Source organism: Tachypleus tridentatus, chromosome 13 (genome assembly GCF_004210375.1).
Source record: "Tachypleus tridentatus isolate NWPU-2018 chromosome 13, ASM421037v1, whole genome shotgun sequence".
NCBI classification, from domain to species: domain Eukaryota; kingdom Metazoa; phylum Arthropoda; class Merostomata; order Xiphosura; family Limulidae; genus Tachypleus; species Tachypleus tridentatus.
Genome location: NC_134837.1, coordinates 257,425,136 through 257,453,093, shown reverse-complemented (window position 1 = coordinate 257,453,093; position 27,958 = coordinate 257,425,136). Strand labels below are relative to the sequence as shown.

Genomic DNA, 27,958 nt, shown 5'->3' with positions numbered 1-27,958 from the left:
TAGTGGCCATTGTGTACCGTAACTACATTTCATTAATTAATGATGAGGAACTGACTGTTATTCTTCTTCTCTGTATAGTTGAAGCCATAGTATATTTCACTCCCTCTACTGCCGTTTAGCACTCACCACAGTTTTTCTTCTTCTCGTATTTGTCAAAGTTACCAGTTTGTATCTATTAACTGAAACTACGTGTTTTGTTTTCTTCGTGCCGTTAAAAAAAACTGAACCTTTTTTTTTTTCCTCCTCTTCACCAATGATTATTGCAGATACACAATTTTGTCTCCGAATGCAGTTCCCAAAGGAGCATTCGTTGACGCAAAGCATGCAACGGAAAAGATTCTGGAAGATATTCAGCTCGAGGCCAACGATTACCGATTAGGTCACACCAAGGCACGTGAAGATTGAAATTGTGCTTTTCCCTTTCCCCTGAATTTAAATTCATTATTAGCATTACTGAACTGTAGATCATAAACAAACGTTTCATACTAGGTCTAAGTAACACTAAAGACAAATTATTAAAATATCTCACCCTGTGTTCCCAGATGGAAATGCTTTAAACATACTGATATTTCTACCAAATTTTTAAAACCTTTTCTGTCTGCCCCACCTGCAGAGAATTAGAATAAAATCCCAAACCCAACACTTACCCAAAGTAGAAGATGTTAGTGCATATAATCTGGATACCCATGGAAATTATTTCATACCCTTTTACCCTAAATACCAATTTTTCTTCTTGCAGTAAGATTTTTGACAGTGAATGAAACATAGAACTCCTCGCACTTCTTGTTTCAAGGTATTAGATTACAATTCCTTGCACTTCTTTGTCCCAGGATCTGGACGATCAGTAGAAATCCTTGCGCTTCTTAGTCCCAGGATCTTGACGATCAGTAGAAATCCTTGCGCTTCTTAGTCCCAGGATCTTGACGATCAGTAGAAATCCTTGCACTTCTTAGTCCCAGGATCTTGACGATCAGTAGAAATCCTTGCACTTCTTAGTCCCAGGATCTGGACGATCAGTAGAAATCCTTGCACTTCTTAGTCCCAGGATCTGGACGATCAGTAGAAATCCTTGCACTTCTTAGTCCCAGGATCTGGACGATCAGTAGAAATCCTTGCACTTCTTTGTCCCAGGATCTTGACGATCAGTAGAAATCCTTGCACTTCTTAGTCCCAGGATCTTGACGATCAGTAGAAATCCTTGCACTTCTTTGTCCCAGGATCTTGACGATCAGTAGAAATCCTTGCACTTCTTTGTCCCAGGATCTTGACGATCAGTAGAAATCCTTGCACTTCTTTGTCCCAGGATCTTGACGATCAGTAGAAATCCTTGCGCTTCTTAGTCCCAGGATCTTGACGATCAGTAGAAATCCTTGCGCTTCTTCCCAGGATCTTGACGTCCCAGGATATCTTGACGATCAGTAGAAATCCTTACACTTCTTAGTCCCAGGATCTTGGCGATCAGTAGAAATCCTTGCGCTTCTTAGTCCCAGGATCTTGACGATCAGTAGAAATCCTTACACTTCTTAGTCTCAGGATCTGGCGATCAGTAGAAATCCTTGCACTTCTTTGTCCCAGGATCTTGACGATCAGTAGAAATCCTTGCACTGGTTTTGGTGAACAGTAGATATAACTCCAGGACTTCTAAAACCCGTTATCTTTCAGTTTAATAACATACATCTAACAGTATTCTACTCCTCACAGTAGATCCATGGTTTTTGTATTCCTTCTATAAATAGAGCCTTTACTTTTCCATTGAGCGACCTCTCAGTTCCATGAAGAAATACATAACTTTGCGTGAATCAGTTCTTTCTGGACACTTTCCCATATAAAGTCATAAAGAGCTCTGTAATGTAACTTTCGTTATAAAGCAAGTTATATTAATAAGATCTAAAATAATTTCAAAACTGAATTTCTTTTTAACTTGTTAGTGTATTATAATTTTCATTTGGTGGGTTTCATATGTAAAGTGAACTATACGTTCTTTCTGTCTAGTACCAAGTTCCTATAAAGGAAAACGAATTATATGCTAAACGTTGACTGCATATTTTGTTTTACGCGTACAGTAACTTTAACCGTTTCTGTGTTCCTCCAGTTTGTATAATCTTCATTATAGGTTATGATAGTTTTTTACCTACCATTTTTGTCTACCGTGTTTGTTTGTTTTTGATTATTATAACAGCATTTACATTCAAAATTGAAAAGCTTCTTTTCGTCCTTAAAGTTTAAATTGTCGATACATTGTTTAGCTACTAGATTAATATCAATATCGTTCTACAAATATATATATGTATTATCGCGCGACAAAAACAAGTTCCAGTACTTCTTCAGATAGTGCTAAAACAAAGAGACCACGTCCAAAGCTGGTTCGTCTAAGCCTTACCAAAGAGGGTTTATGATCATAATATTAGTAACTGTCACGTGGTATTCGGGAAAACTCCAAATATTTCGAGCTTTAATGAATTATTAAGAAAGTTAAAAATACAAAATAAAGCCGCCATTATCGTTGAAACTGGGTCGTCAAAGTTACCTCATTCTGTTAGTAATTTATTCAAAGGTATCGCATGTCTTAGATACGATACTACCATTATTAACTTTGTAACGTTGACTTGCTTTCCAGTACCTGGTTCTATATTATTTTATCCTATACCTCCAAATTATCCCTTGGTCTACCAAGATAGACCATCCTGACCCTTGTTTTTAGGGAAGGCGTTTGAGATAATCCAACTTGATATTGTTTAACTTCGATACGGACGCATTAAGGTAAGTTTCTATAAAACCATCAAAGCAATTTGAACCACACATATTTCCTCGATGGTAATGTGCCCAAGGGTAAATATTTTGATTTAATATAATTTTTATAATTTTACGGATGGTACATAAATAATATAAAATATTGTTAATGCTAATAAGTATTGTCATTAGTATAATCGTTACTGTTAACAAATATTACAAGATATTGTTATTAAACATCATTGTTCTGAAGATAATATTATAAACAGTTTTTGTCTTACCGACGTTAGAAGTCGAGCGTGGTTAGAACTAAACAAAAAATCAATGGATTTGTATTATGATTTTGTTAGACTTTGACTAGGTCTTGTTTTATGATCAGTTAATTTCTCAGCAAAAAATGAATTTTTTTCTTCCAACCTAAAGGTGCAATTCCTGATAAATAATTCAAGTGCCTTATTATTTATAATTAAACCTCTAATGTTTCAACGGTAGGTGTTTTTCCGAGCTGGAGTTCTTGGTCGACTGGAAGAAATGCGAGATGAACGTCTGGGTAAGATAATCACTTGGCTCCAGAGTTGGGTCAGATGGTATAAGTGCAAAAAGACCTTCAAACAGTTGCAAGAACAGAGGTAAAGAACAGCTGTAGTGACTTTCACATTATTGCTCTCATAAATGAGAGCGTACCGAAAATTATTCGTTTGAAAACAAAAGTCATAAAGCAGAAAATACAGACATAATGACGTTTAACTGTAATTGGTGGCACGTTAGTCATATCAACAATAAACATGGCGTTTACGCAAGATAAATTAAAGTACGTGACCTCCTATGCCAAACTGAAAAGTGTGTTGTGCGTATCCCATAGTTATGACCCCTACTGTACTCGCGACTGTGCACATGCGTACTGTACCGTAACTTGATACCACAGTTTTGGCGCCCATATTTCACCCTTTATGCCTGTGACGTTTTAATTCAAAGTGAATAATTTTGGTAACCCTTACATAATTAATGTCATGGGAGATAATTAAAGCTAATAATAAGTGAAAAACATGTAGAAATAATGAGACCCCCACCCACAGTGACACAGTGGTATGTGTGACACTAGTTACCCGTGTTGTAGCTCTGTGTTTACTTCTAAAGAAACAGACATAACGATCGTATTGTATTGAAAAGGGATTCACTAATGTTCTGTTACACAAGTTTGTTAACGTAATTTCTCAGTGTTTCTAAAATGCATGAATTTTATATATATTGTAACTTGTCGAAATTGATGTATGTATAATAATTGTTATTATTCTGAAGGGAAACTGAATGTTGATTTCATTATTTGGATTTCAGAGTTGCGCTGCTTATCATACAAAGAAACCTTCGTAAGTTCTTACAACTCCGAAACTGGCTCTGGTGGAAACTGTACTCCAAGGTACGTTGTTTAGGGTTAACTACTATGTTTTTTAGGCTTATGTATATTTTATTGCTTTAGATGTAAAGGAAAAAAATATATAATGTGCACAAAGAATCACATTTACGGATTTCCAAACAAATTCAAGTTTGTTTGTTTTTCTGCCCTATACAAATGTCATTTCCGGCGGAACTCCAGCACTGTTTTAATCACTTGTAATTTCTGGCAAACTTTCAATTTAGCGAGATTATCTGTGTCTTGTTTTGAACTACTCCGAGGTAGAAGAATTTGTTGTTCTTAATCATTTTTTCAGATGCAAAGATATTTCAGAGCAGTTTATTGTATTTACTTCATTGTTGTATCATCCCTGAAAGTAAGAGGAGCGAGTGTGACAAGTGTGAACGCATTCCCGAAAATGCACCCCTACACATGAATGTATTAAATATATTTAAACGGTGTAAACTTACACTGATCTACAATAGAGAAAAAACAAAACAAAAAACACCATTCTCTGTGAAAAATACCAGATTTCTCCGAGGGTCATGTTCCTGGATTCCCATTTTCGTCTTACCAACCAATCCATTTTTCCTCTAAAACTCTTGAACGATTTGATATCTAATTACAGTTTTGGACTCAGGGTAACAAATCCTTTCGAGTGATGTATTTGACCACCCCCAGAGCCTCGTAGATTAATTTACTCTAAACCATGTCTAAAAGAATTTCGATTTAAGGGTGGACCAGTAGAGATCCAGAAAGTAATAAAATCTATTCAGACACATGCGCGTCCCACGCTTGTTACTGCTGAGGCTCAAACATATAGCTAATGGGGAAAAGAGGTCTCCTAGATTCAATTACTTTTACCAAGCCCAAAAGAATTTCAAGTGCCGTAACTATTGAGGACTCCCTCTTGTTTGGGAACTCGACTCGTAATCTGAGGGTCGCGGGTTCGAATCCCCGTCGCACCAAACATGCTTGCTCTTTCAGCCGTGGGGGCGTTATAACGTGACGGTCAATCCCACTATTCGTTGGTAAAAGAGTAGCCCAAGAGTTGGCGGTGGGTGGTGATGACTAGCTGCCTTCCCTCTAGTCTTACACAGCAAAGTTAGGGACAACTAGCCCTCTTGCTTATTTTTAGTAGCGGTTGAGTTATGTCCTAACAAAGAGGGAAAGTGGAAGTCACTAATAATCATCCTATATTTGTCACTACAGGTCAAGCCTCTTCTCAGTATGGCCAGGATAGAGGATGAACTCAAAGAGTTAGAAGACAAGCTGAAAGCAGCAACCGAGGCCTTGGAGAAAGAGGAAAAGCTGCGGAAGGAACTGGAGATTCAGAATGTAAAGATACTCCAGGAGAAGAATGACCTGTTCTTGCAACTTGATGCGGAAAGATCGTCATCTGGAGACGTGGAAGAAAGACTCACTAAGGCCCTGACACAGAAGGGAGATTTGGAATCACAGCTACAGGTGAAGTTCTAATGTTCCAGTCCTAGCGTACAGTAGGAGCAGAATATACGCTGAACCTAACGTTTCTGTGTTGAGTTTTGAAACAGCTACTAAGTGTGATAATAAATTTATTTCCGTACAACGACTTCTCTCTAACAGTAAAAACTGAATTCTTTGATTGGATGTAATCGTACCTTGATTTTTGTTCATGGCCATATCTCACTTTTAGAGGGGAAATTTTTGTATAGATAGAAATCTGTTATTCAACAAACAACCCGTTCGAAACTTCACGCTCTTCGTGAGTGAACTGGTGTTTCTTTAGTTAAATGGATGTTGAATGTTGGCCCGGCATTGCCAAACGTGTTAAGACGTTCGACTCGTAATCCGAGGGTCGCGGGTTCGAATCTCGATCGCACCAAACATTTTCGCCCTTTCAGCCGTGGGGGCGTTATAATGTGACGGTCAATCCCACTATTCGTTGGTAAAAGAGTAGCCCAAGAGTTGGCGGTGGGTGGTGATGACTAGCTGCCTTCCCTCAAGTTTAACACTGCTAAATTAGGGGCAGCTAGCGCAGATAGCCCTCGTGTAACTTTGCGCGAAATTCACATACAAACAAACAAACTGTTATTTCGTGTCTCAAATATGTGTTCAGTTCTTTTTAACTGTGCTACTTAGTCTCCTAATTATGCGCTCAGTTTTTATTAACTGTGCTGTTTTTAGTGTCCTTAATTACATGCTGTTTTCTATTAACTGCTCTAATAAATCTCTTGACGATGTGGTCAGTTTTTGTTAACTGTGCTATTTCGTGTATTCTCTGTTTCAACATTTCTCCTATTTATTCTCTCGTATTTTGTTACCGATTTCTTCACTTAGCTGTCATGGTTTCACACTTTTATTTTTATGTGTATGAAGAACTTAATTTATTCACAAAAGACTCTGATCAGCTAAAAAGATTAATAATAATTATTTAATATTCCTATTTGATCGTTTAAAATTTGTGTGTATGTTTGTTGAAAAATGATTGTGTGCAATACAGGATAAACATGGGCTGGTTTGGGACCGAAATGTCGGGATTATTTGTTAGTGTCGTGTGTATATTGTATCCCACAGATAAAAAAGTGGGGCGTATATCCCCCCCCTTAGTCCCACTTATGCTCATAAAGGACTTTCAGTTGCTGTGTAACATTTCCTACCATAAGGCGGCAAAAACAAAACACGCAAAATAGTTTATGTACGATTTCTAAGAAAGTTGTCTGAGAACCTCACCTGAGAAGAGTCTAAAATTAGATAAATGTGTAATCTGTACCATTTTTAGAAAAATAAAAAAGTAAAAATTAAGTGTAGAGATTTTAAAAAAGATTCGACCAACAAGGGCCATACTGTCGTTCGTCTGTGAGCCTTTTCGAACCGCCCCCATAATCTGAGCCAATCGCTGTAGCCGTCTGTAACCGAAAAATCTTCCCATGCGATGATTTTGATGGATTATACATTTATATACGGCATAACGTAGCTATTTTCGCGATGTCACGTGCTGGATTATGGATCTGCCAAAATATCCCACATTGGGGAGGGAAGAATTATTTTTCCAAATCTTGCCAAACCACGGTTGTGGTAGTTTGCTTTTCACGTGGGATCGGATGTACTTATTATAGAGTTGTCGACTGACAGAGGGGTTCTTTGGTTGTTCTCACCTGAACTAGCATATATTAAGTGGCTAGTGGTATTTTATATCCTCGAAGTGAAAGTCTAGTTCCAATTGCTGCAATCTCCGAGAATTTGTCGTTGTGTTTTCAATCGTGTAAGAAGAAAAACTGTAATGGTATTTAACTTAAAGCGTCAAAACTTCTAGACTGTGGTGAGAAACATTAACTTTGAGGTCAAGAAATCCATAAGTTTATTTCAAAATGTCGGGAGTAGCACATATAACAACTGAACATAAAATATTATCTCAGCACGTTTCTAATGATAAAATAAACTATACCACTGGACAGGAACTGAACGATCGTCTGTCTCAACAAGAGCAGTCAGCAGTTCAGATGAATCAGAACAAGAAGAAACTCGAGGGGGACATTTCTTCTCTGAAGAAGGAAATCGAGGATCTCCAATTGGCTCTTCAGAAGGTAATCTAATAGCCTACTTGATGTTTTGAAACTTTGTGATTAATGTGTATCTTAAATCGTTTTATAGGTAAGTTTCTGTGATAATGAGTTAGGTTTTCGACTAAATTGGACTCTGATTACAAAGATTGGTGCAAGATTTTAAGAACTCTGATTCAGTTTGTTATATTGAACACTCTGACACATGTTGAGCTAAACAGGGCAAGAAATCTCTGACGTTCTTTAATCACTGTTGTCAATTGTCTTAACGACATAAAGCTATAAAACTGACATACAACCTGTATCCATTTCTGACATTACCAGCGCAGATAGTCCTCGTGTAACTTTGCGCGAAATTAAAAACAGAAAAGACATTACCGTTTTCGCAGTTCCATTTCTGATTGTGCACTTATTTTTCTTTTCTTGTTTTTTACATTAGGCTGAGCAAGACAAAGCTACCAAAGATCACCAAATTCGAAACCTTAATGACGAAATCGCTCACCAGGATGAGCTTATCAATAAACTAAATAAGGAAAAGAAGCATCTACAGGAAGTTAATCAGGTAAACCAAGACATCATGTTATCGTAATGTTTAAAATATAACTCTTTTTTGGGGGGGGGGGGGGCTTAAACGTTATTATTTTCTTGTGAATAGGATTTGTTCAGGATTTATTTATTAAAACTTTCAGCTTACTTTTATTTATTTGTTTTATGTCTAGAAAACATCTGAAGACCTGCAGGGCTCAGAAGATAAAGTGAATCACCTGAACAAAGTGAAAGCTAAACTAGAACAAACTCTTGACGAGGTAGGCTTAGATTCTTAAAGAAGTAGAGCGAAACATTAGTTGCATTCTTTTAAATGTCTTTATTTTTATAGTTTCAAATATAATTTGTTAGACCTTGAAGAAGCGAAGATTTGTAACTCTTAAGTGAGACGTAACTTCTGTGTATACGTAAACTAAACATTTTAATTAACCACGTGGCCCGGCATGGCCAGGTGGTTAAGGCGTAATCCGAGGGTCGCGAGTTCGAATCCCCGTCGCACCAAACATGTTCGCCCTTTCAGCCGCGGGGGCGTTATAATGTGACGGTCAATCCCACTATTCGTTAGTAAAAGAGTAGCCCAAGAGTTGGCGGTGGGTGGTGATGACTAGCTGCCTTCCCTCTAGTCTTACACTGCTAAATTAGAGACGGCTAGCGCAGTTAGCCCTCGAGTAGCTAAGTAAATTCGAGAGTAATAATGGAATTTTTAATTCGTGTAGTTGGAAGACAACCTTGAGCGAGAGAAGAAACTGAGAGGTGATGTTGAAAAGAACAAGAGAAAAGTGGAAGGCGATCTGAAGCTCGCGCAGGAAGCCGTGATCGACTTGGAAAAAAATAAGAAGGAAATGGAACAAGCCCTCCAAAGGTTCGTGGCATAAAATGTTTGTGCCGTATTTGAAAAGTAATATATCATAGATTGAAAATATAAATTCAAACCAGAATATGCGTTTATGTACCGATGTTTCTGTTTTGAAAGGAAAGAGAAAGAAATGGCCAGCATCGCTGCCAAGTTAGAAGATGAACAGAGCTTAGTCGCCAAGTTGCAGAAACAAATCAAAGAGCTCCAGGTATTTTCCCACGATATTATTTTCTTTGACTTCGGTTCTTCCAATGAAAATTTATTTACTTATTTATCTTTCAAAATGTTATCCAGGTTTTATATTATAAAGAAAGTTGAAAACGGTTAAACTTCCGTAACGAATTTGTTGTCAAAATGGACGAATAAATGAACTCATATCTAAATATGGTAAGTCGCGTGTAGGTGCCATAGGAGAGGAGCGTCTTTCACGCGGTGAGCTGCACGTTTACGCGCAACATCCATCAGGAATCTAACTTTTTTTTCCTAGTTTGTGATATTACTTTTTGTTTTTTTATCTATATTTAGTTACACACCCATAAATCACTGGTCTGCATAAGTCAGAAAACCAAAAATAGTTTTAAAGCTAATGAAAAACAAATAAACTTTATTTGATCCTACTTCGTTATTCAAGTTTTTAAAATGTATCGTAGACCAAACCCAAAAGCTTTAATACTCTTTATATATATATTTTTGTTTTTACTAAGATTTAATGATACAAGCTTTACCTGCAAAAATATTACACAAAATTTAAAATGTGACATAGAAAAATTGCTGGCAAAATGCCCTGGTGGGAAGACTTTTCAATTTAAACTTAACACAGAATATTTATGGCACGTGTGACAGCGCTTACCTGGGCTGGTTACAGTTCACGTGTGATTTCTTTGGCAGCTGTTAAGTCTGAATGCGTTTTCACCAAGTGTTAACGGATCGTGGAACTCCGTCCTAAATTGGACTTCCTGGCGATAGTCTGTGATGTGATGATTCACACCACATCACTCAGGAATGTGGCTTGAATTAGTGTGTACTTTTAAGGAAACAGTTTCTGTGGGTAAAATTACAAAGGTGTACTTACTCCTCCGTTCGTATTTGGCCGATGAGTTTCAAAATTATATTAAAATTTCATCAGACTTGTGGGTAACTGGTCCAGCTGAGTGAATCATTTCTTAACTTACTGATTAAAAATTACCAGTTTATTTTATAAGGAAAGAACAATCTGCGGCGATGTTCTCAAGGGCTCACCCCAGCACACCAGGTTATTATCTCATTCCACAAACGACAACACCATTTTAATCGCTAAATAAATTATTGTTCTAGAAGCAAAGGATATTGAAAACTTTTAAACCATTATAAAAACGTTACGATAAAAATGCTTCGATACGAAATAGTTCTTCGAGTAGCGATTATTAAGGAAGAGATGAGAGAAAGACGCATATGCCCTTTACCATAAAAGTAGTCACTTGGCTACATATGGCAAATTGTTTGAAAGGTGGAAGAAGCCATAGTTATAATTTCGTTATAATTTGTTAGACATAATTTGAAGCCATAGTTATAATAGTTATAATTTGCAGACATAGTTTCGTGTCTGCAAAGATGGCACATTTTCTTGAAATTCATGCTGTATTGAGTCCGGCATGGCCAGGTGGGTTAAGGCATTCGACTCGTAATCTGAGGGTCGCGGGTTAGAATCCCCGTCGCACTAAACATGCTCGCCATTTTAACCGTGGGGGCGTTATAATGTGACGATCAATCCCACTTTCCGTTGGTAAAAGAGTAACCCAAGAGTTGGCGGTGGGTGGTGATGACTAGCTGCCTTCTCTCTGGCCTTACACTGCTAAATTAGGGACGGATAGCGCAGATAGCCCTTTTGTAACAACAAACAAACATGCTGTAATGTCGCTTTCACGAATGTCATTTTCTTTCTTCTGATGCTTGGTCTACATTATAATAATTAAAGATTATCACCTTGCACTCTACTAGGATGTGTAATTCAACTGAAAGATATTTCCCTCTCTGGCTTCTTTTGCTTGCGAAAGTGTCATTCAAGGTACAGTACCATTACTTTTTCAAGTACGCTTAAAGAAAAAAAATATAACACGTTATTGATAGTGAAGATGAAACGTTAAGGTAATATTTATAGACGATCGTTAGCTGATAACTAGTTGTTTTGTGTAATTACATAACCTTTAATCGTTAATTCCTTTTAAAACTGCCCCTATCGGCAGAGTGGTAAGACTGAATGAAGTCTTATAACCCTAAAAATGAGGTTTGAATAATCTTAGTAAGAAGAGCACAAATAACCCTTTCTGTAGTTTTCCCTAACAACAAACAAAGAAGTCTCTTAACCCACCAATTAATTTAAAATGCACTTTATCGAATCAATATTCTACAGTGAATTTAGTTTTCTGCTTTTACTATAAAAATTTTAGTACAAGCTTATCGTAAAAAACTTGTAAATTTGTGATCGCTGTATGCGAGATTAAACTATGCGCAGTTATGCAACAAATATGGATCTAAAGCATCGACGCTAATCCACCTAAATTAAAACAAACATTATATAGGTTGAATTTAAAACATTCGAAAGTACAACTCAAGAATTATGGCTGTCGTTGTCACTTGAAATGTGTAGTTAGTTTTTCATTGTCCAGTCTCATGCTTTGAATTTTGTGTTGTTTTTGGCAGGCCAGAATTGAAGAGTTGGAAGAGGAACTCGAAGCTGAAAGACAAGCGAGGGCTAAGGTAAGTATTTTGTACTTGTACAATTAATTTGAAATAATACATATAATAAGATTATTGTTTTATAATGCCTGGTTTGTAAAGCTCCTACTATCTAAACTACAAAATTATTTTTAATGTATAAAAGGAACGCTGTACTGACATTACCTAACATTGCGTTTATTTACCTATTAGGCCGAAAAACAGAGAGCCGATCTAAGCCGAGAACTGGAAGAACTAAGTGAACGGTTGGATGAAGCCGGTGGCGCCACCTCTGCTCAGGCAAGTTTGTTAAGTGTTTTGTAAATTTGTAAGGACTCAAAGACCGATGCAATTAATTTAATGTTGTATGTTTTTCGCTTAGGAGTTATTTTTATGTTCCATTTACGAATTTTCATAAACCGCTTTATGTGACATCTCTGCTTTTGCTACAGTTTTATAGCATCTCGTAATTATTTGTCAAATTGTACATATGTGTATAATATTAATACATGCATTGCCGAAGCAGGTTGTTAGAATGAATGATAACCTTAATATTATATTTAATCAAACTACGAAACATATTTACCTTTGGTAGATTGAACTGAACAAGAAACGGGAAAATGAACTTTCTAAACTGAAACGAGATCTTGAGGAGTCAAATGTCCAACATGAACAGATCCTCGCTAACCTTAGGAAAAAACACAACGACTCTATCTCTGAACTTAGTGAACAACTCGATCAGTTGAACAAACATAAAGCCAAGTAAGCTTTAGCTAATAACAATAACGAAGGTTAATTTTTGTTTTATCAAATATAGGAAGTTTAATTACCAGACTGTGTTTTAAACTTCATAGCATCATTGTAGGAATTGCATAATTTCATTGTAGAAACAAAATCTGGAACTGAAATTCGGGTTAAAGTTTCTTAAGTCTCGCGAGATATCACTAAAGGTGTATTTTAACGTGATTCAAATTTCTTAAGTCTCGTGAGATATCACTAAAAGTGTATTTTAACGTGGTTTAAGTTTCTTAAGTCTCGCGAGATATCACTAAAAGTGTGGTTCAAGTTAATTTGATGACATGATTTTGTTCAGGGTGGAAAAAGAAAAGGCACAAATGAAGGGCGAGTTAGATGACTTACGTTCCAGTCTGGATCATGTGAACAAAGAAAAAGTAAGCTACGATAATAAACTATTGTACGAAATTACATTTCACGTATTTGTTCAATTACTGTGGCAACATTTTACTCTTTGTGCGAAATTCCAAAACAAAAAAACATTTTACTCTTTTTTATTAAGTTTGTAAACTCTTGAGTAAGTAATTCATAATTTCGGTCTAGTATTGGATTAGAATATTTTTAATTTACGTTTTAAAATTGCGACAAAATTGGTTGAATTGTTTAAATCGTTTTATTTTAGGCTAATACCGAGAAGAACTCGAAACAAATAGAAGTCCAATTACAAGACGCACAATACAAGTTAGAAGAGGCAAATCGTTCTATGGGAGACTTTGAATCCAACAAGAAGAAACTGAGTACAGAATGTGCTGATCTCCAGAGACAACTAGAAGAGGCAGAATCTCAAATTAATCAGCTCAGTAAACTGAAGATGTCTCTTCAGACCCAGTTAGAAGAATCCAAGAGGACAGCGGACGAGGAAAGCAGGGTGAGTTTGACTTATTTACTACATAACGTCCAGTTTTTGTTTATAATAAAAGCTGTCATGCGTTTTATGGCTGGTGATTTTGTTTCATCAGTTTCTCAGTGTAATTCAGTTGAATATTGTGTAAGCGTTTCTGGATGTTGCTGATGGTATGACTTAAAATATGAGTGACTTGCTAGAGTACAAACTTGTTTGTCAGAAAAGATAGGAAACTGTGTTTTTATATTTTGGTCTTAACATAATGAACAGTAAAAATGCAATAAAAATACATAAAAGTACCAATATTGAAAAGAAAGACACATTGTTTTCAAGAATTATATTAATATGAAAGTATATGGGAGGTCAAACACCTCCTCTCCAAGTTCTTTACCTCTTGACCTTCCTCATATCATCCTTTATCACTGTGTTAAGTTTGGTGTTGATTGACAAAGACATGTGGAAACGTATAGGGAACAAACACACAGACATATGGATAACGTCTTGATATTTGTGTATTTAATACGCTGATGATTAATTTCCCTGAAGCTGAATAATGATCGATGTGGCTTCTTTGGAATCCTTCGACTGAGGCAACTTATTATAAAAGAGAAACAATGTAACCCATGATTTTGACAACATTTTCGAACCACGAGGCAGTGATCTCACAAGCACTTGTTTTATTTCTTCTAGGAACGTGCTGCAGCGTTGGGTAAATGCAGGAACATAGAACACGAATTGGACGGTCTGAGGGAGCAGTTGGAGGAGGAACAGGAGGCCAAGAACGACCTCCATAGGCAACTCAGCAAAGCTAATGCAGAAGTCCAACAGTGGAGGAACAAATTTGAAAGTGAAGGTCTTGCTAGAGTGGAAGAGCTGGAAGATGCCAAGTGAGGCTCTTATCACCATTTGTTTAATTACAATAATTGTTTTAAAAAAAAGTAAACGTTAATTTACCAACTGAAAGTCTATGAGTATAACACATCAAAGCAATCGATTTAGAAAAAAATTAAAACCATAACGAAAAAAAAAAAACAAACGTAAAACCGGTGATAATTTCAGCCTCACAGAAAATAGTATTTTTATTTATACATTAAAAATGTGCTTCCACAGACACAAGCTTCAAGCCAAACTCCAAGAAGCTGAAGAACACATTCAACAGATTAGTGCAAAATGTGGTGGTCTGGAAAAGGCTAAATCTCGACTCCAAGGTGAGATCGAAGATATGGCCATTGAGGTCGAGAGGGTGAGTAACGGCAGTATATAAGTATGGTTACAAATGTAATGCAATACAGTTTTTGTTAGAAAACTATTTTGTTCACCAACATATACAACTAAACTCAGGGAATTTGTAGTTCAGTGAAGACAAAATTAAGTGTCTTATGAAATTCAATATGTATTACCACTTGTTTTATACGCGTAAATAAACAATATAATCCGTGGTTCGATTCTCTACAGTGGACAGAGTGCAGATGGCTCACAGATAAGTTAGCGATGTACCTGAAACAAACAAACAATATACGTGCCACAAGATAAAATTATTACTGTCTTCTGTTGTCTTTGTTTACGACCTTACAACTAAAAAATTCGGGGCTCAATTCTCCAGGATGGGCAGAGTTCAAATCATAGAACGACGACCTATTATCTTGGTGACCTACAGTGTATGATCTATTAATCGTATCAGTTTGAAAAAAAAAAGTTTGTTTTGCGTTTATTTCTGTTTATTCGAAATAATCAAAACGTCATGATTTGAAGCACTTAAGAAATAAACTGTGTTTGCATTCTAATTTTGTACTTTTGTTTACTTCGTGTTACACTGTACACAAGAAATTTATCTTACAATTTTAATAAAACTAGTGAGACTAGAATTAAGAGATGTTTGTTCTTTTACCTTGACAAAAGATGTGGTTTTAAACTGTAATAAGAATATTTTGAAGGTCCATCAGGAATTTGGATATTTATATCACTTCTTTTCCACGTTACAATTTGTAGGCCAATAGTCTTGCTGCTACACTAGAAAAGAAACAGAAGTCCTTCGATAAGACAGTAGCAGAATGGAAACAGAAGGTTGATGACCTTTCTGGTGAACTGGATGCTTCCCAGAGAGAATGCAGAGACTATTCCACAGAGTTGTTCCGGATGAAGACTTCATACGAGGAGGGTCAGGAACAATATGAAGCTGTTAAACGAGAGAACAAAAACTTACAAGGCAATAAGTTTTTACTTGCTATGAAGTTTAAAATCTCCAATCTTGACAAAACCTAAAAATTAAAGCAGCTATGAATAAAGGAGATCACATTCTGACAACATTAGTGTGTTTTAAAAATAGTATGGACAATATTTCTATTTTTTCTTCCCTTTGCACCAGCTCAGTGGTAAATCTGAGGGCTTATAAAGATAGAACTCAGGGTTCTATTCCTTCAGTTGGTAGAGCATAAATGATCCACTGTGTAGCTTTTTGTTTAACTATTAAGTAAGCAGCCATTTGTATATCAGCAAAGTAAATGCATATTTATCGAATTATTCAATTATGTACCAGCTAATTAGTACAGAGGGTTAAATCTACATTACCCGCTCAGTCTTTGTGTATTTCAATATTCCTTGGAAGTCTCTTTTTAGATAGTGTTTTCCACCAAGTTAGTTTATTACTCAATGAAACCTCTTTATATTAGATGAAATCAAGGATCTTGTTGACCAGCTTGGTGAGGGTGGTAGGAACGTCCATGAACTGGAGAAATCCAGGAAGAGGTTAGAGATGGAGAAGGAAGAACTCCAGGCAGCTCTGGAAGAAGCTGAGGCCGCCCTGGAACAGGAGGAGAACAAGGTGCTACGCGCTCAGCTTGAACTTTCTCAGGTTCGCCAAGAGATTGACCGCAGGATTCAGGACAAAGAGGAAGAGTTTGAGAACACAAGGTTTGCATCAGATTCAACAATGGTTATAAATACTTAATTCTAATTACCACTGTTTCGATGGTTCATCCGCTCAAAATATACTTTATCGACATTTGCTTTCCCGTATTTTTTAACATTGCGCAGAGAATCTGAAAAACAAATTATCCGTATGTCACTGCAGGAAGAATCACCAGCGAGCCATTGACTCCATGCAGGCCAGCCTGGAAGCCGAGTCCAGGGGCAAGGCCGAGGCCTTACGCATGAAGAAGAAGCTGGAGAGTGACATCAATGAGTTGGAGATTGCCCTGGACCACGCCAACAAGGCCAATGCTGATGCTCAGAAGAACATCAAAAGGTACCAACAACAAATCAAAGAACTTCAACAAGCAGTGGAAGAAGAACAGCGAGGACGTGATGAAGCCAGAGAACAATACGCCATGGCTGAAAGGCGTAGCCACGCCCTCCAGGGCGAACTGGAGGAAAGTAGACAACTTCTGGAACAGGTGAGGCGTCATCGAATTCACTACTTGATTCACGTTCAAACAGATAGTGGAATTAAGTTGTCCAATCGTAACATCCGCTGGTCTTTTCTAAAACTAACGAATTGTGATACGAAGAATTAGAACAGAAGGAATAGAGAGGTCTGTTAGCAGAATACAGTCGAAAGTCTGTGAAGTTACTTTAGATTCTACTGAAAGATCAATATCTAAACAAAGGTTTGTTTTAAATTACTAACATTTGACTCGATAATACTATGATTCATTTCACTCGCCGTTTCTGGAGATAGAATTTTATAAATTTAATCAACCTGTTTTTTATTTTATTTTTTGTATACAAGGCTGACCGCGGGCGACGTTCAGCAGAGACTGAACTGGCCGATGCCCACGAACAGATGAACGAGCTGTCCGCCAACTCTGCATCTCTCTCTATGGCCAAAAAGAAGCTTGAAGGAGAAATGCAAGCTTTGCAAGTAAGAGGAGACATTTTATCTAATCTTACTTAAACATAGTGGTTTATGTTTTAGTCGGAATAACTTATGGGAGAGCGCTTGACTTTATAAAACACAATATGAATTCGAATTTGAATTACCTCTGCTTTTATTATGAAATATAAGACTTGTCATCACATACATGTAGGTCTTAGAATGATATAAATGTAGTAACAGTTGTGGATTAACGTTATAAAACTAGACCAGCAACCTTCGTTTGATATCTACTAACACGTCAATGGTTTCTTTAGGCTGATTTGGACGAGATGTTGAACGAGGCCAAGCAGTCTGAGGAAAAGGCCAAGAAGGCCATGGTGGACGCTGCTCGCCTTGCCGATGAACTCAGAGCAGAACAGGAACATGGTCAACAACAAGAGAAAATGCGCAAGGCGATGGAAGGTCAGATGAAAGAACTTCAAGTCCGTCTTGACGAAGCCGAGGCTGCTGCTTTGAGGGGCGGGAAGAAAATCATTCAGAAATTGGAACAGAAGGTTCGATATGTTACTGGTTTGATCATTCGAACTTTAAGGTGGTCACATTCATGAGCTAAGCAGTAGTGATACATTTAAAAAAACACGCATATGATTTTAGAAAACAGCACAATGGAAAGAAAGGCTGGTTATTGTACATTAAGGTTCCGTTACTTGAGAAACAGGGCATGGCCTAGTGGTTAGCTTGCCAGGCTGTGGATCCGAGGGTCTAAGGTTCGCATCTTATTGCCGTGAAAGAAAATTGCGTTGTTTTGGGCCGCGAATGCGTTAAAATAGTAACAGTCACGTTCCACTATTGGAACAGAGAAACCCGAGAGTTAGTGGTGGGTGATGTTTAAATGATTCCTCTCTTGTCTTTCAATTCAAAATTATTAACGGCTAGCAGCAGATAAGCCTTTTTATAGCCTTGCTCAAATATCCGATAGAAATAAAATAACTTATTAATCGAGACATGATGTCGAGGCAGTTAACGAGTTTCTCTTGTTATATATAACATTATATAGTTTCGCTTTGTTTGAGGTTTTATGGTCCAGTATAAATTAATGATGTTTCGTAACTGTTCCCTTATGCTCAACCTTTATTAATCAGCACAACTGTTGACTATGTATAGGTTCGCGAACTGGAAAACGAACTAGAAAACGAACAGCGCCGTCATGCGGACGCTTGCAAGAATTTCAGAAAGGGCGAACGTAGAATCAAAGAGCTTCAATTCCAGGCTGACGAAGATCGTAAAAACCACGAGCGAATGCAAGACCTAGTGGACAAATTGCAACAGAAGCTGAAGACCTATAAGAGACAGATTGAGGAAGCTGTAAGTATATGAACATTTTAAATGGCATGGAATGTAATCCAAAATCCAACTAGTTAAGTCACCTAGACCACACAGCGTTGACGAAAACAAAACGCTAGAGTTTTTTAAACTTTAAATATTTTCAATAACCCGAAAGCAAGACCTTGTTATTCTTGAACACGTATAAGCCGAGATGGTCACTTTGTATAATACCATATGTGGCTGGCACACATTATAATTACAAAGACACATAACTTGTGTAGATATGGCAATATGTAGCTAAAGATAAGAGGATGCACCCTCGCTCCTGAGGATTTTATTCTCAAATACTATCCACCTCTGTCCACTAGGAGGAAATTGCTGCTTTGAACCTGGCCAAATTCCGCAAAGTTCAACAGGAACTGGAGGACGCTGAGGAGCGGTCAGACATGGCCGAAAATGCCCTTGCCAAATTACGTGCCAAGAATCGCAGTTCCGCCAGTCGGGGAGTAAGCCCAGGGGTAAGTGAACGGCTGGTGTTTTTACAGCCCATTTACGATAAAATAAATTCAGTTTAAAAGCAAACACAGGGCACGACAACTGCTCTGGAGTTACAATCATAACAATTATTATTGTAACAAACGGCTTATATAAATAGTTTTCCAACTACTAGCTCTGGATTGAGCAAAATGCGTCGTCAGCAATTAAACCGATTACACGGTTTGCTTATTGGACTTTTTATAGCAAATAGTAACATGGCAGAAGGAAACATCAAGACGTAAATTCAAACTTAGAAACAAATAGAATTATAATAAAGAAAAAATATTTTTATTGAAAGCGGGGTCCGTTAAAGGCCCATTAACTCTATTTCTTCTCTGTTACATTTAGCGTTGAATCCATGGATTATCAGTGTATTTTTATATGTATGGAGTTTTACCACCTTTGGCTGAAGTAACAAAACTATGTTTTTATTTATTTATTTTTGTAACTTCGAAAATGGTGAGTTTTACGTATTTTGTTATTTTCTTTCAGCCTGTAATGAAGCCCGGTCGTCTAACTAAAACGGTAGCAGATTTTGAGTAATCTTTGTCTCACCTTTGTGTATCATCCGTAAGTTGCTCAGCTTTCTGTGATAATTTATTGTATTATCGTGTTTTTATACGGTCACTTTATAATACGTAGCTAGTTGTAAGTTTATGATTGAACATGTCTATAAATGCACCCTAGCGGTTACATTCTGAACTACAGGGTGATTATTGGATAGATGTCTCAGTGATTTTTAATGGCCAGAACATTATACTACTTAGTTTGTGTTTTAGTGAAACGCTCTAGAAGCAGCTCTAAAGCGAAACAATAAATTTCCAAGTTAAATAAAAATAATACTTTGGTGTTATTAGTTCATTTACTACTAGTACTGTGTTAACGACACAAAAGGTACATAAACGAAATAGAAGACTTCACTTGTAACATCTAGTTTTTAGCAGTTCAATAACTGGTATAACATATTCTTCTCACATGAAATTAATAGTGTATCTCAAGCTACATTATTCTGTTTGTAAATTCCACTATCGAATGAAGTATGTAATTTACTCATTTTCACGATTAATTTACAACTGTACCACGAGATGGCAGAAGTTACAACCACAGATAAACCGTATCTTCTACCTCGAGGCATTCCCCTTCTCATTGTAAGAAAAAAATTATTTTCCCCCTAATTTAGAAAAAGCAATATAAAACCCAATTTATTAATATTTTTTTCAGTTAAATGGTTAACTTTCAAAACTTGTATTTTTCTCCTTCGTGGATTATTTTTTCTTTCTGAAAAAATATCCACAATGAGTTTTGTGGACGCCAATGCCTTCATGGAACAAATTGCGGTACAATGTTTTCTACTCCAAAGTTTTATTATTATTTTTTCAAAGACACTAAGACAACGACGATTTTTCTAATATAGTCGTCTTTTGTTTTCGGTTCAGTTGACTAGTTGACGTCGTTTATCATTCCAATTTACATGTTTTTAATACACTGTAAATCATCCGTGAACAAACATTTTGATATAGGGAACTTTTACGACTAGGTAATTTTGAAATCTTTAATTATTGAAGTCCAAACTGACATATTAAATCTTGCCAAAACATGTACTGTGTGAAAAAAAACAACTATTGTAGCTTATTCAACATTAATTTTTGCTCATTTGTGATTAATTAAGTTTTCCTTCTGTAATTTTGCAGGCTTTCTTCTCTACCCGTGACCAAGTTTGCCACTGGAAATGGATTTGCGCTTTAAAAAAAACAAAAAAACCTGGCTTTCCGATTGTCCTTTATTGGCTTTAAGAAATTTTCTTCTTACAAAAGATAAAATGTAGATAAAGATACTTGTTTTTGACCTTTGAAATAAAAGTTTATCGTAAAATTTGTTTTCGTATTTATGAATTTTTAATAATTTTGCTTGGGGTAGTTCGAGTACTACAGTAATGTGAAATATACAAAATGTAAACTAGAACTACATGAAGATTTAGGGTTAATTACGTACTTAATTCAAATTAAATCAGCAAAAATTTCGCTGTAGGAACAGCAGAACACTGTAATAGCACATTCTTGAATGTGTAGTTTACAAAAGAAACGAAATATTTCATACACACACGTATTATTAAGCAGTTAATCAGCTGTTTAATTCTGAATAAAGAATTCGGCGAAATGTTATATCGTTATTTCACATTACTGTATAATGAATTAAAAATGACTCGAAAATCCACAGGTAAAAACATTACCTGTTAAGTTTATACAGCCTTTGTGTATTCGGTGCAAGATACCAAATATCGACTGTTAAGTTCACATATTTGTGTACAAAACGCACTAAATTATCACATTAACAAACATAAAAAAACCACTTTAGCTCGATTAGAATTACGTTTTCTAATAACTTTTCAGGAATCTGGAGATTCTAAAATAATGAACCACCAAAAGCACACACGGTTTTTTTTTATACAAGTTTAAATAAGGAACTTACAGGTGTTAATCAATTGTTTTTTTCTAAATTGTTCTGATCACAGTAGTTAAGAGTAACGTAGTAATTAATGCACTTTGAAATGCAATTAATTCTATATCACAAAGGTACATAATCGGTGGAATTTTAGAATGAAAAAAACCCAAATCACTATTTTAAAACATGTTCTGAGGAGAGCAAACACCTTAATTCATAGGAATCGGCTGGTTCTGTAAGACAATTCAGCAGAATCTTTAGATCTGACAGTAGTGGAGAAACAGCCCTAAAAAAATAAGTTAAATACCCTAATACGAAAGACACAGTATGATAAAGAATAGGCTACACTCACTATGTATGAAAAGGGCCGGATTTCAAGCCATGCGAGTCCGTTCCAAGCTAATGATGGAAAGAAACAGGACAAAAATCAATATGGCCACAACAGATGGAACTGAGGCTGGGATATTGTAGAACTAACAGAAACTCGATGGGTGCAAGTACTCTTCAGTTACAAAAATGGTACATCAGGGACAGACAGAAAAGATGTGAAAAAAGCAGGCTGATTAATACGTTCAAAATTCAAAGATTTAATAACAAGAACTGCCAAAAACTTACTGAAATACAGGGTTGCAATATAAATGTATTGATAAAAGAAAAGATAATTTACAGCGTATGCACTAAAAGAAAGTTATAATTTAATAGTAAACAAATTTTACAATGACGTACAAAATTCAATAGTGGAAAACACGAGGGTGATTGGAGTTTTCAGTGCAAAAATTGGAACATCACTTAAAGAAGGAATCTTCAATACAAACACAATGGAGGAAAGTGGTTGTTTGAATTTGCCATAGAAAATACCAATTATGCTGTTCCACAAAGATACTGAGCAATGGAAGGTCCAGATGGAAGAGCTAAGATTCAAATTATCGAGACTTGCATGATAATTATCAAAGAGGGCATTGCAAGTGATCATAGAATGGTCTGGATGATGTTGCATATCAACAGAAATCTTGCAGGATCAAATAGGATTTCACACAAGCAAAAACTAAATATAAACAAACATAAGTTAGAATACTGACAAGAAAACTTTAAAACAGCATCAAAAAGTTATTCCAAGCTATAAACATAAAACATTGCAACACTGAAATACAGAAAAGAAACTTAGATTGTGACAGAAGGAACAAGAAAGAAGCGAATTGCTGTAAAGAACTGAAAATTATTACATCCAGAGAAAGTCAATAACGGGAGAGACAGTGAAAAAAAATAAAGGAACAAGTCACAAAGGAAGACAGCTCACAAACAGTCCAAAGCTGCAACAAAAAAAGACTAAGTATAAACAGTCTGAAAAAAATTGGGCAGTTGATGGAAAAGATCCTAAGCATCAGTGAAACATTCAATCAAAGTAAATCTAGTAGCATCCATTCACAAACTTAAGTTTTACAGGCTTAGATATTCAATGTTTTGGACACCAACCATCTCGTCTGGCATGGCCAGGTTGTTAAGGCACTCAATTCGTAATCTGAAGGTTGTAAGTTGGAATTCCTGTCACACCAAAACATGCTAACCCTTTCATTTGTGGGGCATTATAATGTTATGGTCAATCCCACTATTCATTGATAAAAGTAGCTAAAAAGGTGGCAGTGGGTGGCGATGACTAGCTGCCTGACCCAGATAGTCCTCGTGTACTTTTGCACGAAATTCGACAACCAAACCAATCAATCTAGAGAATAAAATGTATTTAGAAAAAATATAGTCCACAACTTACTGTTTAGAAGTCATTAGCCAACTAATTGAGCAAACATAGAAATATCCACTAAACTTCTGTCTTAGTATCATAAACTACAGGAAGACTCTCGACTCTCTTGAACACAAGGACCTATTTCTGGTATTAAGGACAATAAACATTACAGATATATTCAGATTCTAGATGCAACATCAGGTGCAGATACCAACAAGTTAACCATGGAGGCCCTACCTCACCTGAACTTTCTACAGCAACCCCATAATGTATGTTTTGATAATGATAATAAAACCCAATATTTTGGAAGGTACAAAACCCAAAAGGTACCTATGTTTTTGAAAGTAAAAGTACTTAACGTGTGCTTACTACTTACAAGTGTTATGTGGATCAGTAAAATGAAAATGGAGATAGGCTGGACACATATCTAAAGATGTGTGGAAACAAAGAACATGGAAAAGAAGAAAAAATGAAGAATTGATATACAGTGGTCAGAGGTTCATTACGTTAAAGCAATTTTGAGGTCTTACCATATAAACATATCAAGTTAAGCTCTATTTGACAACACTGCATCTTGACAATGGCCCTATAGCATAGTTTCCATTGCACAAGATTTCATCATGATACTGTCATGTTGAAGGCACACACCACACCCACCCTTTCTTTCCATAATCCATATAGTGTAGAAGAACAATGGATTTCAAACATCCATTAAAACAATACAATTGCACAGAAATCCACTGATGCAACATCTAGAGACCAGTCCCAATTTGTACTAAATAGCACAAATTTACGTATAACTGTCCAGGTGCTTGAAGTATGAGACTTGTGCCACTTTATCAGACAGTGATCCTTGTTACATTACATATTGTTGCCAAGTCAGGTGGGCAGCTTATTGTATATTAACATCTGTTACAAAATGCTTCCAGGGTTAGGGTAAAACTTATTGCAGGTCTCTTTCTGAATGGTCTTGGAGCACCAAGTTAATCCATATGCCTTTCATTTTCAATGCTATTAACTACAAGTAAGAATTTCTTTCTTGAAATTCTAAATCTGCAATCCAAACACATCTTTATGATCCAAATCTATGAATAGTTTTGCACTGAGAAAAAGTTCTTACATATCCTTTCCAAAAGCAGTTTTCAGTGGTATTACACCCTATAATGCAAAACAATGTTAAAATGAACTTTCATACACTAAGTTCCACTTCAAATTTACACCAACTATGGTTGTCACATGACTTACTGATTTTCATATTTAAAATAGTTTTAATATAATGTGCTTGATCCTCTGTAGTTCATGACGTACAACTGGAAAAGATGAAAATTATGAGAGAAAAGCAGTGCCCGAGAATAACTTGTTATATTGTAGCAGTGAGTTAACCTTCATTCAAAGAAAAATGTGTTCACTTTCTGGACTCGCACAGCATCATTCCCGTAACTCATTTTATTTGTAATAATTCAAGTAACATATTTTTCATATTAATACGTATTGTCCGTTATACAGCTTACTGTCTTTCTAATAGTTAAGTAACATAATGATCAGAAACAATCACATACACATGTACACAACATTCTCTTCTGCTTTAAGTTGTTAATTTTTGTGTAACACCTTAATAAAATGTATGTATGCAACAGTTAATAATCATTAGGTAAACAACATAAGGATATACTAGAGTGTAGCATTAATGAAAAATTGTCTTTTATGCTTGTTTTGCAATAAAAAAAACACATACTATGAAAATATATACATTTATTATATGTGATATATAATGGAAAAAGAGCAAAACTCTACACGAAAAAGAAATCTTAATTTTTATCCAGAAAGTAGGTTTGCTGACTGAATAGCTCCAAGGTCAAGCTACTGAGGAATGCTGGGATGCTGTTATGTCCTTTCAAGTACGTGTCAATCAACTCTTGTAGCTGGGAAGAATATTCTGTCTCTAACAGCTTTAACCTTCCATTGGCATACTAAAACCAAGAAACACATTTACAACAATTAGTAACTAGAGAAAAACCAATCATTTCTTTCTTTTTAAGGATTATGGAACCACGGTCTGACCACACATCTTTTACAACAGCACGACCATTCCAGGTACAAAAGCAGATAGCACCTTGTTCTTTTAAAAATAGATGTAAAAATAAGGTTGCAAAAAACTGTGAATAAGTACAGCTCACTTTAAATACAAACAATAAAAAGAGTATTTTTACTTTCGGAAAACTGTACTGATTAACTTATTACATATCTGTGATTTTATACAACCACAGAAGACTGCCTTTTACAAATTTACAATAAAATTATTCCAAAGAATTTTCTATATTTCATTCAGTATTTATTTAACTACATTATTCTGTTTTATCACATTTTATATTAAACAACTAATAAGGAACATTTTGGGTATCTATGTATTACACTAACACATAATGTACACATTTTATAATAAAGTTCTGTCAAATCACAACTGACCAAAAGAAACATGCACTGGGATCTAAGATCTCATGTTACTTGAATGAAGTAATAACATTGTTGTGTCAGGTTGGTGATAGCTAGATGAACACGTGCTATTCTACTTATTATCGGAATCTAAGATCTCACGTGAACACCGAGTACAAGAAACCAGGTGACTAATACTCTATACCAGTTCTACATGTAATGTTTCAACTTTTATTATGTTTACATTAAAAACTAGTTCTCATTTTAAGTTTGCAAAAATCTCTATTAATTTTAAGTTCAATTTATGTCATGCAAGAGAGCTGAAAAACTTCAATACTTCTTTTGGAATGAAAGTGCATCAAAAAACTAAACCACTATGTGAAAATCTGTTATTAATCTAGTTCAGATGATGAGAGCAAAAATGATACAAAGATTTACTATCTAATGTGATACGAGGATTTACTGTCTAATGTGATACGAGGATTTACTGTCTAATGTGATCACGAGTTTATGTCTAATGTCAGACAAGGATTTACTGTCTAATGTCAGACAAGGATGTACTGTCTAATGTCAGACAAGGATTTACTGTCTAATGTCATACAAGGATTTACTGTCTAGCGTGATACAAGGATTTACTGTCTAGCGTGATACAAAGATTTACTATCTAGCATTGATTCTACTATCTAGCATTGATACAAAGATTTACTATCTAACATGATACAAGATTTACTATCTAACGTGATACAAAGATTTACTACCTAACGTGATACAAGGATTTACTACCTAACGTGATGCAAGGATTTACTATCTAGCATGATACAAGGATTTACTATCTAGCATTGATACAAGGATTTACTATCTAGCATTGATACAAGGATTTACTATCTAGCATGATACAAGGATTTACTATCTAGCGGATACAAGGATTTACTATCTAGCGTGATACAAGGATTTACTATCTAACGGGATACAAAGATTTACTATCTAGCGGGATACAAAGATTTACTATCTAGCGGTACAAAGATTTACTATCTAGCATGATACAAGGATTTACTGTCTAAGGTGATACAAGGATTTACTGTCTAAGGTGATACAAGGATTTACTGTCTAAGGGATACAAAGATTTACTATCTACGGGATACAAAGATTTACTATCTAGGGGATACAAAGATTTACTATCTAAGTTTACTGTCTAAGGTGATACAAGGATTTACTGTCTAAGGTGATACAAGGATTTACTGTCTAAGGTGATACAAGGATTTACTACCAAGATTTACTATCTAACGGGGATGCAAGGATTTACTATCTAACGGGATACAAAGATTTACTATCTAACGTGATACAAAGATTTACTACCTAACGTGATACAAGGATTTACTACCTAACGTGATGCAAGGATTTACTACCTAACGTGATGCAAGGATTTACTATCTAACATGAGTTCTCAATTTTTCCATATTATAAGTCTAGTTAGTTTTTATGGTCAAGTTTAACTACTCCAAACTTACTGTACTTCAAGACAGAGTGAAACAAATCATTTTTTCAGTGACACACAAACATCAAATTATTCCTGTTTTGTTTTTCCAAATTTCCCAAAAGCATTTCAACACTTACATAATATTCTATACCAACTCATGAGCACTGTCTACCAATATCTATAAGTATTACTTTGATTAATACATGTTTAAACACAAATAAATTACATGCATGTGCAGATCATGAGTTCACATACACATACCAAGACTGTATTTTGTGTACACTTAACTCACCACATGTCAGTTAATTCATTTAAAGTTACATGTTATGGAAGCTATGGAAGCATTTCCATGGGTGTTTAAAAATTGTGTAAATTATGAATAGTATAATATTTCTCTAGTATTTTTAGATACTTACACAAATAAATGGCTTTCAGTCTGAAAAGCTGAGTATAATTTCTTAAGCAATTTAACTTTTAAACACAAATTAATTTAAACATACATTAATTTCTATTCATTAAATCAGAAAAACAGCAAGTTCATGAATTCTTATTATAAAACAATAAAGTCCTGTTATTCAGCACTTTGCTTCTGAAGAAGGTTAGAGGGTTTATATTATTTTCACTATGTAAAGTGTAACATTAGTGTAAGATGGTTAAGAACACTGGTTTACAAAGAAATTGAGACAAGCACAAAAATAGCTGTTTTAACCTAATTTGCTAAATTCAGATTTGAAATCCGTTTTTACTCATCACCTCTAGTTTCTTAGATATGCATACTGTACATTTTGTAC

The 27,958-nt window shown here is 35.6% G+C and overlaps 2 protein-coding genes across 12 annotated transcripts in view; one reads left to right on the top strand and one right to left on the bottom strand.

The window, feature by feature from the left end:
• Positions 1-20,949, top strand: part of LOC143240946 (myosin heavy chain, muscle-like) — a 49,098-nt gene extending 28,149 nt beyond the window's left edge. For all 10 annotated transcript variants that reach the window (XM_076484230.1, XM_076484224.1, XM_076484233.1 and 7 more), the window contains 25 exons: positions 267-390; positions 3,223-3,359; positions 4,066-4,147; positions 5,336-5,590; positions 7,561-7,689; positions 8,105-8,227; positions 8,385-8,471; positions 8,928-9,073; positions 9,185-9,275; positions 11,747-11,803; positions 11,975-12,061; positions 12,357-12,523; positions 12,855-12,933; positions 13,179-13,424; positions 14,091-14,287; positions 14,511-14,643; positions 15,390-15,606; positions 16,070-16,310; positions 16,471-16,792; positions 17,128-17,259; positions 17,529-17,768; positions 18,379-18,579; positions 18,909-19,058; positions 19,570-19,647; positions 20,769-20,949. In XM_076484230.1, the coding sequence (XP_076340345.1) occupies positions 267-390; positions 3,223-3,359; positions 4,066-4,147; positions 5,336-5,590; positions 7,561-7,689; positions 8,105-8,227; positions 8,385-8,471; positions 8,928-9,073; positions 9,185-9,275; positions 11,747-11,803; positions 11,975-12,061; positions 12,357-12,523; positions 12,855-12,933; positions 13,179-13,424; positions 14,091-14,287; positions 14,511-14,643; positions 15,390-15,606; positions 16,070-16,310; positions 16,471-16,792; positions 17,128-17,259; positions 17,529-17,768; positions 18,379-18,579; positions 18,909-19,058; positions 19,570-19,620 (3,694 nt within the window). In that variant the 3' untranslated portion in view covers positions 19,621-19,647; positions 20,769-20,949. The remainder of the gene's footprint in view (positions 1-266; positions 391-3,222; positions 3,360-4,065; positions 4,148-5,335; positions 5,591-7,560; positions 7,690-8,104; positions 8,228-8,384; positions 8,472-8,927; positions 9,074-9,184; positions 9,276-11,746; positions 11,804-11,974; positions 12,062-12,356; positions 12,524-12,854; positions 12,934-13,178; positions 13,425-14,090; positions 14,288-14,510; positions 14,644-15,389; positions 15,607-16,069; positions 16,311-16,470; positions 16,793-17,127; positions 17,260-17,528; positions 17,769-18,378; positions 18,580-18,908; positions 19,059-19,569; positions 19,648-20,768) is intronic.
• Positions 20,950-24,994: 4,045 nt separating this feature from the next.
• Positions 24,995-27,958, bottom strand: part of LOC143240595 (mitotic spindle assembly checkpoint protein MAD1-like) — a 46,245-nt gene continuing 43,281 nt past the window's right edge. For both annotated transcript variants that reach the window (XM_076483303.1, XM_076483302.1), the window contains one exon: positions 24,995-25,227. In XM_076483303.1, coding sequence (XP_076339418.1) covers positions 25,066-25,227 — 162 coding nt within the window. In that variant the 3' untranslated portion in view covers positions 24,995-25,065. The remainder of the gene's footprint in view (positions 25,228-27,958) is intronic.